This window comes from Pteropus medius, unplaced genomic scaffold, assembly GCF_902729225.1.
Source record: "Pteropus medius unplaced genomic scaffold, Ma_sr-lr_union100, whole genome shotgun sequence".
Taxonomy (NCBI): Eukaryota; Metazoa; Chordata; class Mammalia; order Chiroptera; family Pteropodidae; genus Pteropus; species Pteropus medius.
In genome coordinates this window covers 6,723,190-6,739,636 of record NW_024355206.1, presented here as the reverse complement: position 1 = coordinate 6,739,636, position 16,447 = coordinate 6,723,190, and the positions used below count along the sequence as shown (strand labels likewise).

Below are 16,447 nucleotides of genomic sequence, written 5' to 3'. Positions count from 1 at the left end.
ACCCCTCACAAGCACAGCACCTTCTCCATTCCCCACAGAGAGGGGACGACCACCAGACGCTGTGCCGTGCTGCTGGGAGGTGTGAGGCTGCCGTTCTTCCCTGCCGGCCACCCGAGGGACCCTCACGTCACATCTCACCAGTCAGGAAAGGTGGAAAATGGGAAGAGGAACTGGTCAGATTTGAATCTATGAGCTGTGGGACAGGGTCCTGCATCACAGCAACGTGAAGACCCACATGGAAACTCAGCAAACCAGCGAAACCAGGCTTGGATTCAGGCTTCTTGGTCACTGGACTTCACATGGGAGTAATTATGTTTTCAAACTGTCTCCTGGGTTTCTCTGTAAAGGTCCCTGGGGACGCTTCCACCTCCTGTGGCCAACGGAGAAGAGGCTTTTGTTCTCAACTGGATATACTGCTGGTAGGTGGGGCGCCCGCCTGGAGACCTGGAGAGACTACATGGGCCTCGGGGCAGCGAGGACAGAAGGGGCCACTGTCCCTGGGGGCCGCCCCCTTCCCACTGGAACTGGCCCTACAGCAGCGCCCTCTGGAAGGTTGAGCGGGAAATGGGGTCACTCGCTCAAGTGTCTGAGCTGTGGGTCTCCCCCCGTGTTACTGGCAGGCTCACATGGGCACCACGAATAACCCACAACTGTCGCCTCCACTGGCATGACGGGACCCCCTCGCCCAGTGCAGCACCGCCTCCCAGCCCACCAGGGTGTTTAGCAACTGTGGTGGCACTTTTCACTGCCACGGTGACCACAGGGGGTCGCTTTTGACATAAGTAGACGTAGGGACATGACACATCCTGCACCACGTGGCTCTGTGATCCGCCCATCAACGGGAAAAGAACACGTCCCAACCTTCGATTCTGTGTTCACTCGTGTGACTTGTTTTGGCTGATGAGATGTGAGCGAACGTGAGGGCAGCAGAGGCATGGGAATGCACCCGTGAACCTCTGCCCTGCTGCGGCCCTGCGATGTCACAACTGGAAAGTGACCGGCCTAGTCCAGGGAGGGACGAGAGCCACGCCACGCAGAGTCCAGTCTCCTTGTTCCACGCCCAGGTGTGATCCAGCCAGGACTGGTGCAGCTGTCCGGCTGGCTGCCCCGGACGTGGAGGAGCACGCGCTGCCTGTGCGTTCTACTGAGGGTCCGCGGGTGGCTGTCCCATGGTGCTGCTGTGGCAGGAGACAGCCGGTCCACGCTCGCGGGGCTGGAAGCCAGCCGGCCGGATGGGCGGGCCAGGGCAGCGTGGTGGCACAGAAGGGGTGCTGTCCTCATCTTGGATTTGTGCCGGTGAGTTGCTGAGTTGCAACCGCAAACTAGCGAGCACCCTCGTCCGGTTCCTGGCTCTGCTCGCCGTTCCCGAGTCGTGAACTCGTGAACTCCCCTGACGCGCTGCGCTTCCCAGCGGCGTCCTGAGGCCCGCTTCTGACAGGCCTCCCGCTAAAGGAGACGTGTGTGGCGGCTGCCTGAGCGGAAAGACCCTTGTCCTGCGGGACGCTGACGCTGGTCTTGGAGAGCGGGGTTCTTCTGCTTTTGCGAACGACGTGATGCAACCACAGCAGCCAGGCGACTCGGAGCGGAAGCGGACCTCACGGGTCGTTTCGACGCTGGGCCCGCGGACAAACCAGCGGCAGCGCCTGCATCTGCCCAGGACGGTCGCACCCACGGCCCGGGCTCCGAGCCCCAACTCAGCCCCCGCGCTACTTACTGTGCGCTGCTCATGTCGAAAGACGTGGCCAGAGCCACGGGCTGCCTGGCGTCTAGTGCGGCTCAGCGGCGCTGCAGCTGACGGGCGGCATCTCCACGCTGACTTCTACGCAGCATACGCGTGCGGCGCCCTGAGGACAAATAACGGAGTGGCAATTTATCACACTCGGATGCCAGCCCCACGTCCTCCCGAGCTCGTCTGAAAACGGAAGTCCTTCGTACTTCCCTCCACGGACCCCTTTTCTTCACAGTCATGTTGAACGGATGCCTAATGATTACTCTCTGGGATATCACAACAGGCAGAATTTCTCTGAGAGATGAAGAAACAGGCTCAGAGTGACAAAATGACTTTTCTGTGTCACATACAGATGGCAGAAGAGCCAGGATGGACCCTGGGCTTTCTTATTCCTAATCCGCAACTGTTCCCACTGAATGTGCCTACAGAAACGGGGTAATTTTATACTTCGGCTTTAGGAATCTCAAAAGTAAGGTTTGTCTCAAAAATCTCAAGTGTTTTCCCACAAACTTCTTTCTCCCATTTCCGCTTCTGCCTGGTAGCTCTGCCTCGCCCCTCACCATCCTCGCAGGCTTTCCCTAGCTCCCCTTCCGGATGGGTCTCCCAGGGGAGGGGTCAGGGCCTGGCTCCCACTCACTAGCCTCATCACCTCGGTAAACTCGCTTACCCGCTCTGTCCCCAGACTCTCTGCCTATAAAATGGGAATAACAATAGCATTAACTAAATGAGGAAATGTAGGGAAAACGCTCAGAACAGTGCCTGGCGCGTAGTGTTGGCTTTTATTATAATTTTATAAATTTAAATCACACAGTTTGTTGAATCTGAGCACATTCCAAAGCATTTGGATGGCTGAGCATAAGATTTCCTGTTAAAATATGGACTCGATAAACGGAATATACTTTTCTATAAACCAGTGCTCTGGCACCACCTGGAAGTCTCTGGGAGACAGTAACAATCTGGCAGTAAGTACACAGATGAAGAGACAGACCTGGGTTCTGGGAGCTGCTGCACAAGTTACAGGGAGGCTTCTCAGAGGGCCTTCCTTTTGTAAGTTGCTTCTACCCCGAACTGCTTTTCCTACAGCACAGACGGGATAAAACCCAGCCCAACCCGGCAGCTCGGCTCAGAGGCAGCTGACCTCAGGAGACAGAGGGTGCACAGCTCCACCCTGCAAAGGGAACGCCTGCTCCGAGCATGAGAAACACCAGCGGATGACGGTAAAGTTGACACGTGGGGAAGCTCCTTGAAGTTCTACGTAAACAGGAAGAGTAAGAGCTCAGGAAACTTGCGGAAATCACAGGGAAGTCTGAGCTCAGAGCAGCTGGAAATGCACGGACAGAGAGTTCTCCAGTCCCAAGGGCTCTAGCCCAGGAGACCCCGCTTCCACACCAAAAGTTCGTAGGGAAAGGAGCATGGAGGAAGAGGTGGGGAACAAGGGTGGGGGAATGAGGCGGATGGTGTGCAGCCGCACCTAGCCGAGGGCTCACCTTGCCTCTGTCTACCTTCGTCAGGAGGGGCTAAGCCTTGAAACCAGAACTCTGCAGGACTCGGGATCGTGCGTTAACTGTAAAGCAGGCTTTATAAAGGTCTCCATCCCATAACAGATTCGGTCTGTCTCGGACATTTCTGTTCTCCTTATAAAGCCTCAAGCTAACAAACTCTTCCCACTAGTAAGACCGGGCATGTGGCTGCCTAACCTCGACTGACAATGAAGGCAGGATCGAGGTAGCCACAAGTGGGGGACCAGGTGAGCAACACCCCTTTCAGAATGGTGTCGTAACACGTATTCCTAAGCGAGCACTTCGCACTCTACCCAAAGAGTCCGCTCTGTGCAGGTACCACAGGAAGGTCTCTGCTGCTGCGGACCGCCCAGTCCTGCCGGAACTTCCAAGTCCAAGTGTGCGCTCAGCAGGGAAAACTGACCGGTCTCTGTTTATAAATGATAAACGCGAACAACTACATTAATGCAGTGTGGCCAACAGAAAGCATATGCAAAAAATACAAATAAAGAGGATAAAAAATTCTTAATTTTTGGAAGGGAAATTTAAAACATATGGAATTGTTTACTGGATTTCTAGACGCCCATCACTCAACCTCAGCAGTTATCCGCTCTGGGACAGTTTGTTTTCCCAACATTCTCGCCCCTCCCCCTACACTCCGTGGTTGTTTTGAAATGCTATTTATTTCGTCCATCTGTGAATGTTTCAATATGTAGCTCTAGGAGAAGGATTCCTTTTAAAAGACAACCATGAAATTACGATCACCCCTAAGCCAACAATATTTTCTTAATATCACCAATATTAATATCACAATAACCACGCATTGTTCCCATCTCCCCATTTGTCCTGTAAGTTTTTTTCAGGCTCGCTGAATCAGGAATCAAACAACGTGGACACGTAACGACTAGTTAGCATGACTCTGAAGTCTCATCTCATTTGTAGGTTTACCTCTCTCTCATTTTCTCCATGCAGTTCATTGGAGAAGCTAGGACATTAGTCCGAGAAAAGCTTCCCGCACTCTGAATGATGCTGGCTGTAACCCTTCCACGTCACTTACACGCCCCTCTGTATCTCCTGTAGGTTTTAGTCGGTCTACAGACTTTAATGAGATTCAGGTGCAATTTTTTTTTTTTTTGTCAAGATTATAGGCACTGTTGCGAGTTCAGTTGAGACAAATAATGGTTTCTTGTTCCTCTTTTTGTGATATTAACAGCTAGTGATCACTTCCGAGGTCCATTAATTCATCAGACTTTGCTAAAGGGTCGCATTGTTATATCATCAGTCCTTCATTTATCAGTCTCTAGAAAGACAAACTCTCCCTCGTCAACTATTTAAGGTCCAGTCCATATAGAAAAAGAAGGATAAATGCTTAACTTTCCTCCCTTTATTTACTGCTTTTCTAAACAATAAACTGATATCTGGTTATCTTCCAAAGTTGATCAATGAGGTTTTGTTTGCTTATTTTCCAAAGCATCGTGGATTTAAACATTCGCTCAGCAAAGGCTGAGCTGGGGGAGCAGCCTCTCTGGATTGGGATGGCAGTGCCCTGGAGACGAGGTGTGGCACTGGGGACGCAGCACGGCAGACAGGACGTGGGCGAGAGGCGTAGGGGCGCATCTGGTGGACAGTGAGCAGGCTGCATCTGTCAGAGGTTCCAATCCTTAACAAGCAGCACATTTCAGACGGCAAGATTCCTTAAGATGACGTGATTTAAAAATGGCATTTTCTCAATGAAATAACCCCAAAGCACAAGCCTAGCAGGAAGCAGGTAGAGTCTAGTGCTCTGTAAAGGAAGTGCAAACCAACCGTCTCGCAAAGCTGGAGGTCTGAGGAGGTGGGGCCTGTGGCAGGGGCCCCCGTGAATGCGATGAGTGCCGTCGCGAGCCTCGAGGACTGAGAAAGCAACGTGCGTGGTTTCGGTCACAGCAGCCTGCATGGACGAAGACAGTCACCTAACTTCACCGCCAGTTCCGCTGGAGCTGGACCTGGCCACGTGACGTGTTTTTCCAGGTACGCTGTGAGCTGTGATGGTTAATTTTACATGATAACTTGACACATAAAAGCATATTTGGTGAAAGGCTATTTCTGGGTGTGCCTGTGAAGGTGCTTTTGGACGAGATTACACGTGCAGCATGGACTGGGTTAAGGAGGGGAACGTCCTCGACGAGGGTGGGCTCTGTCAGTCAGTGGAAAGCCTGAACAGAACAAAAGCCTGGGCAAGAATCTTCTCTCTGCCTGTCTGTGAGCTGGAACATCAGCCTTCTCGCTCAGGCTTGAATTTACACCCTTGGCTCTCCTGGGTCTGGACTTCTGAGCTCACATTATAGTGAGCCAATTCTTTACAACAAACCTCTTTCTCAAACACACACGTGTACCCATCCCACTGGTTCTGTTTCATATACCAACGAACGTGAAAAGCGATCACTGGGCTCTCGCTCTCTCTTGCACGTCACCATGAGAAGATGCAGGACCGTCACCACAGCCAAGGCCAGCCGACTGCCCGCCCCACCCACTGCGCACACACGTTAGCTCAGCCACGACCGGAGCAGCCACCCAGCTGTGCCGGACGAAATCACCAACCCATAGCCTTACGAGCCAAGTAAAGTTGTTTTTTAAAAATTCATTCCTTAGTCATTTGTCAGCACCTTCTAGGTTCTAGGAACCGTATTAAACACCGAGATGACCACGATAAATGAGACATGGTCATGGCACTCGAGAGACTCGTGGGCTAGAGCCGGACGCATAGACAGAAATTAAAATTCAAGGAGGTGAGCACAATGAAACATTACAAAGGAGTGTTTTGAAAGCTGTAAACTTCCTCATAAATATTAAGTACCTAATGACTCCTCACTGGCAGGCACAATGCCTGCCATCTGTTAAGAATAAGGTTTTTTTTAAGCCACCAAGATTTTGTGGTCCTCTGTTATATGAAATCATTGTGGCAACAGATCTCTGATACATTAGACGAATATCCACTGCGACGCATAGAAACAAAGGTGTATATTCCTGGACAGCTAAACTGCTCCCGGGCCTCCATTTTAACCCCCGCCTCTGGCTTGAGGACCGCGCGTGAACACCCAGGCATGGAAGCCCTTGCTCAGAGCCACACAAACGTGCTCATGTGCCTCGGCCAACTCTGCGGATTCGTGGTTAACCAACTAAAACCGACTTTACGCTTTGCTTTTATTGGCGATGTACAATGGACATGTTTTCTGGTCAGTAGATAAAGATTTACATTTTTCTTATTCATTCATATACACGCATTGCTTATCATAAAACTCACCTTTTTAGTGGCTCCTTTCTCTCTTCTGCCTGCTTCTGCCACCCTTCCTGCCTCACTGCGGTCGCCCCCCACGCACCCACGCACACAGATACCAACGTTAAATCTGTACACGTCTCCCCGTACTTTTTCTTGTGCTGATGTATTTACAAAAACATGTTGTTGTCTGTTTTATTTAAAAATATGTGTTATTCACACTCATCTGCTTTTTGCTTTCGCCTCTACAATACCTTGTAGAAACCCTTCTCCCGGGTCAAGGAGGAAAGCCCAAACTCCTTGTTTACCTCACAGCTGCATAACGCTCCACTGCATGGCTGCTCTGTCACTTAGGAAGCACTGTTCCTGCTGCAAGGTAGCTTTCAGATTTTCTTTCTGGCCACTGGAACGTGCTACAATAAACATCCTTATTCACCTTTCATCCCTGTCAAGTCTGTCACCTCCATGATCCAGAAATTCACTTCCTCTTTTTTCGAGCCCACTACCACTGCTTAAATCCTGTCCCCGAAATCTCTCGGCTGCATTATTACGACCTCCGAAGTCGGGCCTCGATCCCTCTTCCTGTGTTCTCCACACTACCTCCGAAAAGGTCTTTTTCCTCCAGTCCTTAAAAGAAACACGCATGATTCACATACAATGAAACACACGCACTGTGAGTGTACAGTCAGATGGGTCTCAACAGAACTGCCACCTCAATCAGGATTCTCATTATCCCAGAAAGTTCCCTCGTGACTCTCTGCAGTCGGGTCCCTGGCACCGAGGCCATGCCGACTTCTCTTCCCAGAGATTACACTGCCTGCTCTTACTCTGTGCATAAATGAAACCAGTCGATGTGGAGGATTTATGCCGGGTTCTTCAGCACGACACGTCTGTGAGCCTCGCCTGAGTATTTGTATTTATCAGTACTGCGCCCCTTTATGAGGCTGAGTAGCACCCGGCTGTATGGAAATACTACAGTTTATTTTTCCATTTGCCCATCGATGGAAACTTGAATTGTTCCAGTTTGGGCTCTTATGAAGTTGTCATGAACGTTTTCGTGTAGGTCTTTTTTGAACACAAATGTTTTAGGTAAATATCTGGGAGGAGAATTGCCAGCGTGTAAGACAGGAATATGTTCACCTTTATAAGATAGTGCCAAACAGCTTTCTAAGTGTAGCCACTTTGCTATTTTATAATTGCACCAGCCGTGGGTGAGAGTTCCAGCTGCCAAAAGAAGTCTAAAGAGCAAATGTCATACTTTTTCCTCCTTACAAACTAACTCATCTCTGGCTCTTTGCAGACAAGCTAAAATTCCATGGGGAAATGGGCGGAGCCCTCCATTATCCGCATCCCAACTGCCCAGCCCCATCCCTCCTGCACACACCCCCTTGACCCCAGTCACGCCCAAGCTCACTGAGCTATTATTTCACACCTTTGCACAAACCCTTCCCTCGGCCGGAATCCCATTTTCTTCCTCATTTGCATAACGAACGCCTACTCATCTTTTTGTAGGTGTTTGCTGATGACTTCACACCTGCACCTACACCCCCATGATCTCACAGCTAGGTTCTGTGTAAACCCCCAACACAGGGGTTTAAATCCGTTGTCATACTCTGCTTCAAGCACTAGAGTACATGATTGTCTTCTTTCTACTAGACAGACCCACAATGTCTGCGGGTAGCCTCCCACCAGACAGACAAGATGCCGGGACTATGCACAGAATGACGAGCGAAAATTGTCAGGATCCCTGACCCCACAGAACTTAGGGCAGAGAGGAAAAGACAGTCATATAATTACGCCCATAAATGCGGAATTGGAAATTGAGTCAGTGTTCTGAATAAAGAAACTGAAGAGTCTAGCAGGATGGACAAGGACCTGTCCCCAGCGGGGAGGGAAGGGAGGGCTCCCCTGACTTGTGATCTGACGAGACAACGGATGTGCTTAGGGGAAGTGTGTTCCTTCCTTGTGCTGGGAGAGCATTTGGAACCGCTCAGGACACTGAAATGAAGCTGGCGAGGCTGAGAACAGAGACCAGTGGGCCCGTGCGAGGGACACAGGCCAGACCAGAACGTGCTAAGGGCTTGGTCACGATCGTGCCTGAGACTGAGCAAAACTGGTGGTGTCGTGTGTCCACGCTTCGTCCGGCACGGTACCCAGCACGCAGCTGCGCGCAGCAGACGTGTGCTGAAGGAAGTTTAGAGTTGTTTGGGAAGTGTGACAGCGGAAGGAAGAGGTCACCTGTCTCCTGAGCAGGCCGCAGGGCTGAGGGAAGGGTGTTTCCAAGCAAAGGCACGACTCGAGCTTGTTGAAGAACACGTGACAGAGACAGAAAGATGAAGTGTGTAAACAAGTTCTAACGTAGGCAGGAAAGGACAGAAGCAAGAGTACAAGGGTCGTCGGTTTCGTAAAGGAAGAATAATTCTTATTTTAAGGTAAGAGAAAATGGCAGGAAAATGGGGAAAGCTCTAGGGAAAAAAACCCTGTTGGGAGAGGCACTGGTCCGTCGCGTGGTTCCGGGGCTATTTTCCTGAAAGCACAGGGTGCCATCAGCCAGCCACGTGTTATCCACGTGCCATGGATTCTGCCCACGATCGCAGTGGGCTGATTTATGGACAGGTGACCGTGTAACAGGCCTGGTGCTGGAAGTTTTCACTAAATTTTTAAAATAATTTTTCAAAGTATTTAGTTTTAGGCCCCATTTACAGACAGTTTACAATTTATAGAACTTGGGTTCAGGGAGGTCAAGGACCTCGCCTGGGTCTACACTGTCAGTGAGCGGCTAACCTGGATTGGAACCCAAGTCCACCTGCCTCCACTGCAAGGAGCCAAGGCAACTTGGTTCCCTCTGTTTCAGAGGCTCTGCTCCACTACGGCTGGAACAATCATCTGTAGTGAGCCTGGGCACAGTGCGGGGTGCTACAGGCAGTTTTTGCCTATAGGGTGGGTTTAATTTGCATACTGCGTCCCCCAAGGTCTTATTCGAGTGAATGAGGATTAACGAGGCAGTCTGGGAACTAGAATATAATACTCTGACAGACAACACGCTATCTTCCAACTGAAACGGGAAGGATCAGAAAAAATCCCCCGCTGGTGTGCATCGCAGGCCGACCTAACGGAAGATGAGGTCACTGGTGTGTGCAGTCAGTGGCATGGCAAGACAGCACTATGTTCCAACTGTGGACACAATGTGGAGGCCTTCCTTCCTGTGACCTCTGGAGCTCAGTGCACAAATGTCGAGGTGGTAATAAGCTGGGTGTGCCGCCCTGTAGGGGAGAAACCCGCCCTCGCAGAAGAGGAGCCTTCGGAAAAATCCCCGGTGTCCACGGGCAGCTGCAAAGCTGTGGAGGCCCCGGCCAGGAGACAGGTGGCCGCACCAGCAGAGGCGGCAGGGACTGCGGGTGAGCTCAGCTGGGCAAGGCAGAGACCCAGTGGACGGGTCCACTGCTCCCGGCTTGGAAGGGCGCCTTCAGGGACCTTAACGGAAGACGTTGCTGTGTCACTGCTGCCACCAGACAGTGTGCCCCTGGACACCCTGCTACGAGGAAGCTTCTTTACCCGCCTCACAGCTCCTATAATCGCGATCAGGGCCCACAGCCTCTGCTGGAGCTGACTCGTGTCCGGCACAGTGCAAGCCTGCGCACCTTCTCCACTTCAGGACATGCAGTGAGGGGACAGTGTCCCCCACGTTCACTCAGAACCTCGAAGCGTGACTTCACTTAGAAACAGGCCTTTGTGATGAGTTAAGAGGAGTGGGGTGGGCCCTAAATCCAAGACAGAACCCCAGTAAGAGGCAGAAGAGGGGGACGCCACGTGAGATGGGGGCAGAGACGGGAGCGATGCCGCCACGAGCCGAGGACAGCCTGGGGCCACCAGAAGAGGCGAGGAGGGCTCTCCGCCCCTCTGGATGGCGTGCGGCCCCAGCGACACCTGATCGCACACCCCTGGCCTCCAGAGCTGTGACGGGATAAACTTCTACTGCTTTAGCCCCTGGCCTGGGGTGCTTTGCTAGAGCAGCCCCAGGGAACTTACACAGGAGCTGAGGACCTTCTCCGTAAAGGGGAACGTTCAAGCTCTCCAGCCTCTGCGTTCACTCCCACATGCGAGTTCGAGAAAAAAAGTCTGCTGAATAAACACACTTCCCAGATTTTGTATGGAGAAACATGATGTCCCCTGAGGCAGCACAGAGGAATCAGTGATCACATCAGATGGTATCTGGAAGACCAGAGGCTGTCTACCAAAAAGTCTCGCTGTGTGGCTTTAGCTTGGCAAATTTACTAAGTGTCAGGATGTGGCCTGTGGCCTCTAGTTCCGTCACTCTCAAGGTTGATTAGCTAAATCATGCTAATCAAGCTCACAAGAATAAAAATTAGGCTGTGGATGTATTCATCACCACACGTGCGAGAGTATCAAGTATGGAGAATGCTCATGTTCACAGCCAGGACCCCCGGTCAGAACGCGGGAGAGCTGATCAGGGACTGCGAGCTGCACAGAGTCAGAGCAAGGTGTCCGGGCACCGCCAGCAAGCAAAGAGGGGGGGAACTCCATCCCGGCCACGGAGAAGCCGCTCCCTTCCCCGCACCGTGACGGCCATCTGTCTCCTGCACCACACGTTCAGGCCGGCCAGTTCGAGCCACACAGAACGATGGCCTTCGAGCCAGTCCGTTTTGAGGTAATTCGTTACACAGCAACAATTGTAACATCCCAACTGAGAATGGCAGCCCGACTGGAGCATTAAAAAGAAACAAAAAACAGAACTTACACCAAGTGTGGTGACAGTATTTATACGTAAAATCTGGAAAGAAACTGTAAGTGTCACTGGCTGTGGGCCCCAGACTTCCCATGGAGTGTCATCAATTTCAGTGAACTCATAGCCACAGGGACTGGACAAGAAGCCTGTAGTCTACACGGAGGGGCATTCGAGTTTTCAAACGCAGACTCAGTAGAAAATGTAAATGCTACCTGTCTGACCCAGACCCATCATGCTACAGGTGAACAAGCCACTGCAAAAACTCTACACGTGTCACTTGAGAACGCCGCATCTTTTGACACAGATCAAGCTACCGAGCTGCCTATAGTGCACAATTAAGGGTTTCAGATGTGCTGAGGTTTCCTCCTGCCGAATGTCACTCATCTGAGCTTGACTCTTCCGGCAAATATGACCAAAGTCTGATTTGTAAAGCAAGCTCAGCATGCGAATGACATCCTCCTGCTGGTTTAACACACTGCACGATTCAGAGGAGAAAAACTATTCTGGGGCCCCTAAACCATAAAGCCTAGTCCCATCACTCACTAGGAAAGGGGACCAGGACCCAGAAGAGTGAAGTGACTTGCCTAGGATTACACTCCTCGTTTGTGGACCAGCCGAGGCTGGACTCCAAGAATCCTAATGCCTTAGTGTGATGCTTCTTGTCAAACACGGAATGTTATTTTTGGAAAAGGAGTAACAAGTAGCAGTCTGAACGTGGTTACGACTAGAAATAGCATTATTTCTCTCTAACCTTTGTCTTCCAATTGACCATAACTTTCTGGTTACTCACACTGTCAAGAACCACCTCACTTCAGTAATTAAGACTTACTTTAAGATGGATGTTTTTTAAAAAACTCATACAGTCTAAGTCAAGTCTACGGTCTCACATCCAGCTCAAAGCTTGGGCTACCATACCGAAACACCACATGCTGATGGCTTCTGCAACAGAAAGTGCTCAGTCTGGAGGCTGGAAGCCCCAGATCAGGGTGCTGGTGTGCTCAGCTTCTGGGGAGAGCTCTCTTCCTGGCCTGTAGACAGCTGCCTTTTCTCTGTGCACTCACAGGGTGGAGGGAGGAAAAGAACTCTCTGTTCCCCCTGAGGCCACAGACCTATGGGATTAGGGCCCATTCTTATGACCTCATCTAACCGTAATTACCTCCTATAGAGCAGTCACCTCATACCGTTGGGGGTGGGGGGGACACATACACCTCAGTCCACACTCAGGACATGATCTTTGGGCTCCTCCCCTGTCCACAGGAGTCTGGAATGCTGAAGATGCTCACAGCTGCCTGTGGAACACGCGGCTCTAGCTGGCCCCCCTGACTCTGGAAAGGCTTATTCTGCACTACTGGTGAGCAAGCGCCTTGGGGCCTCCTGTGTATGCCTTCCCTTTCCAAAGGCAGCTAACGAGCCAAACGTGCTCTCTGGCCAAAGCAGCTCTCTCCCAAGGTTGGAAACTTGATGTTTTTCGTAGAGTGACGTATGTAACTGTTACTTTCAGTCTGCTGAAATGCAACGGCATTTAGAAAGAATATAATGGTGACTGTCAATTAGAGGTGGGCTTTAAGTCACAAGTCTACAGCTCCATTTTCTAACAGCCAGAAAGAATACCGAGCAACCGCGGCCCTTTACCAAAGCGCAGAGCACCTGTCATTCCTACTTCACCCCGAAGCACCTGACGTCTTAGAGCAGCTCTGTGGTCAGAAGCCGTCTCTGGTGGGGACAGCCAGCTGACCTCACATCAAATATAATTTCCTCCAATGGTAATCAACTAAGATTTCTCCAGAAATATTTTTGGTATTTTTGGTTTAATACACTTACTGTCAAAGACACTGTAAACGTATTTTGGGCACTTAAATACAATTCCAGCAAAAATATTCCAAGGTGATCACGACAGCCCCAGAATGTACTATGGCGTTCAGACTGGAGACCTCCAGAGATAAGATGGTCTGAGTTTCTGTAACTACTTTGTTTACATCTTTCTATTTATGACACAATCTGTCACTGATCTATAGACACTGAGTCATTTTTACGTCAGGCAGCCCCTCCGCTTTGATCTTCGTTCAACTTCGATGTCCTCTCTGCCAGGCCGTACGGGGAGATGCAGCAAGACTAGAACCAAGTGGCTCGGGACGGGCCTGTGACAAGGTCTGAAGCGTTCGGATTCCCCACTCACACTTTCACGGCTCATTTTAATTGGAGGAACGTCATGAGGACAGGAAAAAAGCTCCAAACACTAGACAATCCGAACAGCTTCATAGGTTGGTAGGATTGTGAACCCCTTTTTAAATACATTTAATCACTCCCTGTGCTCCCCGTTCTTTAAATGGTTTCTATATACCCCTACTCGTTCCCAAAACGTTCTGAGCTGGTTAACTCTCCTCGTCTCAGTTTTCCCATGTAAAACTCACATGGCTGCAGGACTGATCAATACAAGTTTCGGTTTAGGAGGAAAAAAGATTGTGGAAGGGCCAAGAAAACCATAGCATTTGATAGTTAAGAGATATGAGTTAGATTCCTGCACGTAAAGTATGGTTCTAAATGCTGAGGAGGAGATTTTTTAAAAGTATGAATCAGAGCTGGTGTCCTTAAGGAATCTGTAACCTGCCTGAGTGAGACAGGCACGGTGCCCACGCAAGGGTGTCTCACTACACGTCCGGTCAGCGCTCAGCGCTCTCCCCCCACTCTGTCTGGGAAGGAGGGGCGGGGCCGGAGAGGGTGGAGGTGGCCCCCAGCAGCCACTGCACGGACAGAGGTTCGGGAGTGGCGCTTACGGGCAGGACAGAGGTTCGGGAGTGGCGCTTACGGGCAGGGTCCCCGCAGTAACGCAACTATCAGGAGCTAAAGTTAGGGTTTGATCCTGCAGACACAAGGGAGCCTCTGAAGGTATCTGAATAGGAAGTGACAACGACAAAAGGTGACATTTACTGAGGGCTTACTCTTGAGTAGACACACTTATTTAACCCTCTTCCTGACAGCCCTATGGCATAGCTACTCTTTCCGTTTTACCGATGAGGAAACTGAGGCACAGGGGTGTCAGATCACTCAGAGTTACAGGGTTCGTTAGCAAACGCTTACGGCCAGGATTCAAACCCTGGGCAGAGCGCACACGCCCGCCCGTGGCTGCCGGCCGCCTCTCCAAAGAACAGGAAGGGCGCGAAGGGCACGAACAGAGGAGAGGCCGACAGCTTATGCGACAGGGGACGTTTCAAGGAGGGGTCAGATGTTGCTGAGTCATCGGGAACGAAATCCTAGAAACAGCCAATGGATTTGGGTTCAGGCGACCACAGTGACCTTTAAGAATCTGTTTCAGCAGAGGGGGGGCCAGGGGTCCCCTGCAGGACGAGGAGGAGGCGGTGACAGCAAACACAGCCCTGGGCGGAAATTGACAGTGAAGGGACAAGGACAGAGGATCCTCCGAGCCCCAGAGCGACAGAACGTTTTCTCTATTTGAGGGATTAGAATGTTTCTTTCTGTTCTTTTGTTTTGAAGGACCAAACTGACACATTTAGCAGTCATGGTTAAAATTAGGAGGTGTCACGGAAATTGCTTAAAAACACTGCATCGAATACAGATAGAATACAGAGATGTGACTATTCTGAGGGGCAGCGACGCGGAGGTTTGCTTGGCCTTATCTGCTGCACTGGCTGGACGGAATAGCGGTTCTGGAACCGGAGGAGGGCGGCGGGGGGCGGACTGAGGGAATCATGGGCGAATTCACTCACTTTGGGCTAGTTTTGAGCCGAGAGGGAGCAGCCGAAAGCTTGTGCTATGACTTGAGGCTGACACCCAGAGGGCAGCTCCCGACTGCCGCCTGGACGTCCAAAGACCCAGGCTGCAAAGGGCAGGAGTCCTGGTTAAACTTCTGTTCTAATGAGCTGTGGGAACTCGAGTTACCAGCCCTGGGCTTAGCTACTGAGTAGTTTCCGTCACAAGTCAGAAACAGTTCTGGGGAGGCTGCACTCTTTGAGGGAGAATTCTCCGCTGGCTGGATAATTGAGATTGCCTAGGGCAGCAAGTCAAGCCCTGGGGGCGGGGGGGGGGCGGGAGGAGGCCTCCCAGTGGCTGAAACGCGGTTCTGGGGAGACTTCATCCCACGACAATTAAGCCCTTCCAGCGCCCCCACTCATTTCTACAGTGTTGTATGAGTCCCCAAAGGCCCATCATTTGCTACAGCCCAGGAACTACCGCCGACTACAGACGTATGGAAGGGCAGAGTCCGGGACTGCCTGGGCTCGAGGAACCTCGGGCTGGGCTGCTGTTGGAACCTGCTTCCTGCAAAACTCAGACTCCTGCGCTTTGGCAAGGAACTCTCACACCCAGACTTAAGCAGGGAGGACACCACCGGGTAACCTCTAAAAATGCAACCGCTGATGCTGGGGGTGCAGTGACCAACGCACCTACGTGGGTGTCCATGGATTCCTTTTCTTTTCTAGGGACCTAGGCCACTGAGAAAGCTGGTGGAATCTCTGGAAGTCTCCAAAACATTCTGCCCTCCAACAGAGGGCACGCGCAGGTCTCCTCTCCACCCCAGGCCATCTCCCCAGGCACCCTCTGCTGCCCTGTCACACTCCCCAGCCTTCAGGCAACTTTCTTCCCACTCTACCTGGGAGGATCCTCTCTCCCCAACACCAGCTCCAAGTAACACAAGGTCTCTCCCAATTCTTCCCCACTTCCTTGCTGTTCCCCCAAACGCACACGCAGAGAGCCTCTGCATTTTAGAGATGTCACTGCTCCCTACAGGGAACTGTAAGGATTATCGGCCACAAACCGGAGAGGGGCGCGGTGGCTGGAAAGATTCAAGGCCACCAGTTCTTTTCCACAGCATCGGGGTTCGGAAAGTGAATAAAATAGACAAAATCCCTGTGCCCTGGAGTGTTCATTCCCGGGGGAGATGGACGATAAACATAACTAATTTACACGTGAGCGAGGAGAGGCTACGAACGGGAGCAAAGCGGGGAGGAGGGACAGGGATGCCTGCGGGGAGGCATGTCGTTCGAAAGGAGTGGTCAGACTTTGAGCAGAGCCGAGAGGAGGTGAGGGGCAGGCGTCTGCAGAAGAGCATTCCAGGAAAGGGAGCCGCTGGCACTGAGGCCCCGAGGCTGTGACCAGCAAGGAGGCCAGGGGCCGATGGGGCCAAGCGCTCGTCATTCTGCCAGCATAAGGAAAGCCTGCGGTCTGAGCCACAATGACCTGGGCTCGAACCTCGACTGCAA

The 16,447-nt window shown here is 51.5% G+C and overlaps 1 protein-coding gene across 1 annotated transcript in view; it reads right to left on the bottom strand.

Annotated features, from left to right (window-relative positions):
• TMEM266 (transmembrane protein 266) overlaps positions 1–16,447 on the bottom strand; it is a 62,721-nt gene that overhangs the window by 43,230 nt on the left and 3,044 nt on the right. Inside the window, 1 exon segment of the mRNA XM_039858359.1 lies at positions 1,715–1,844. Coding sequence (XP_039714293.1) covers positions 1,715–1,728 — 14 coding nt within the window. The 5' untranslated portion in view covers positions 1,729–1,844.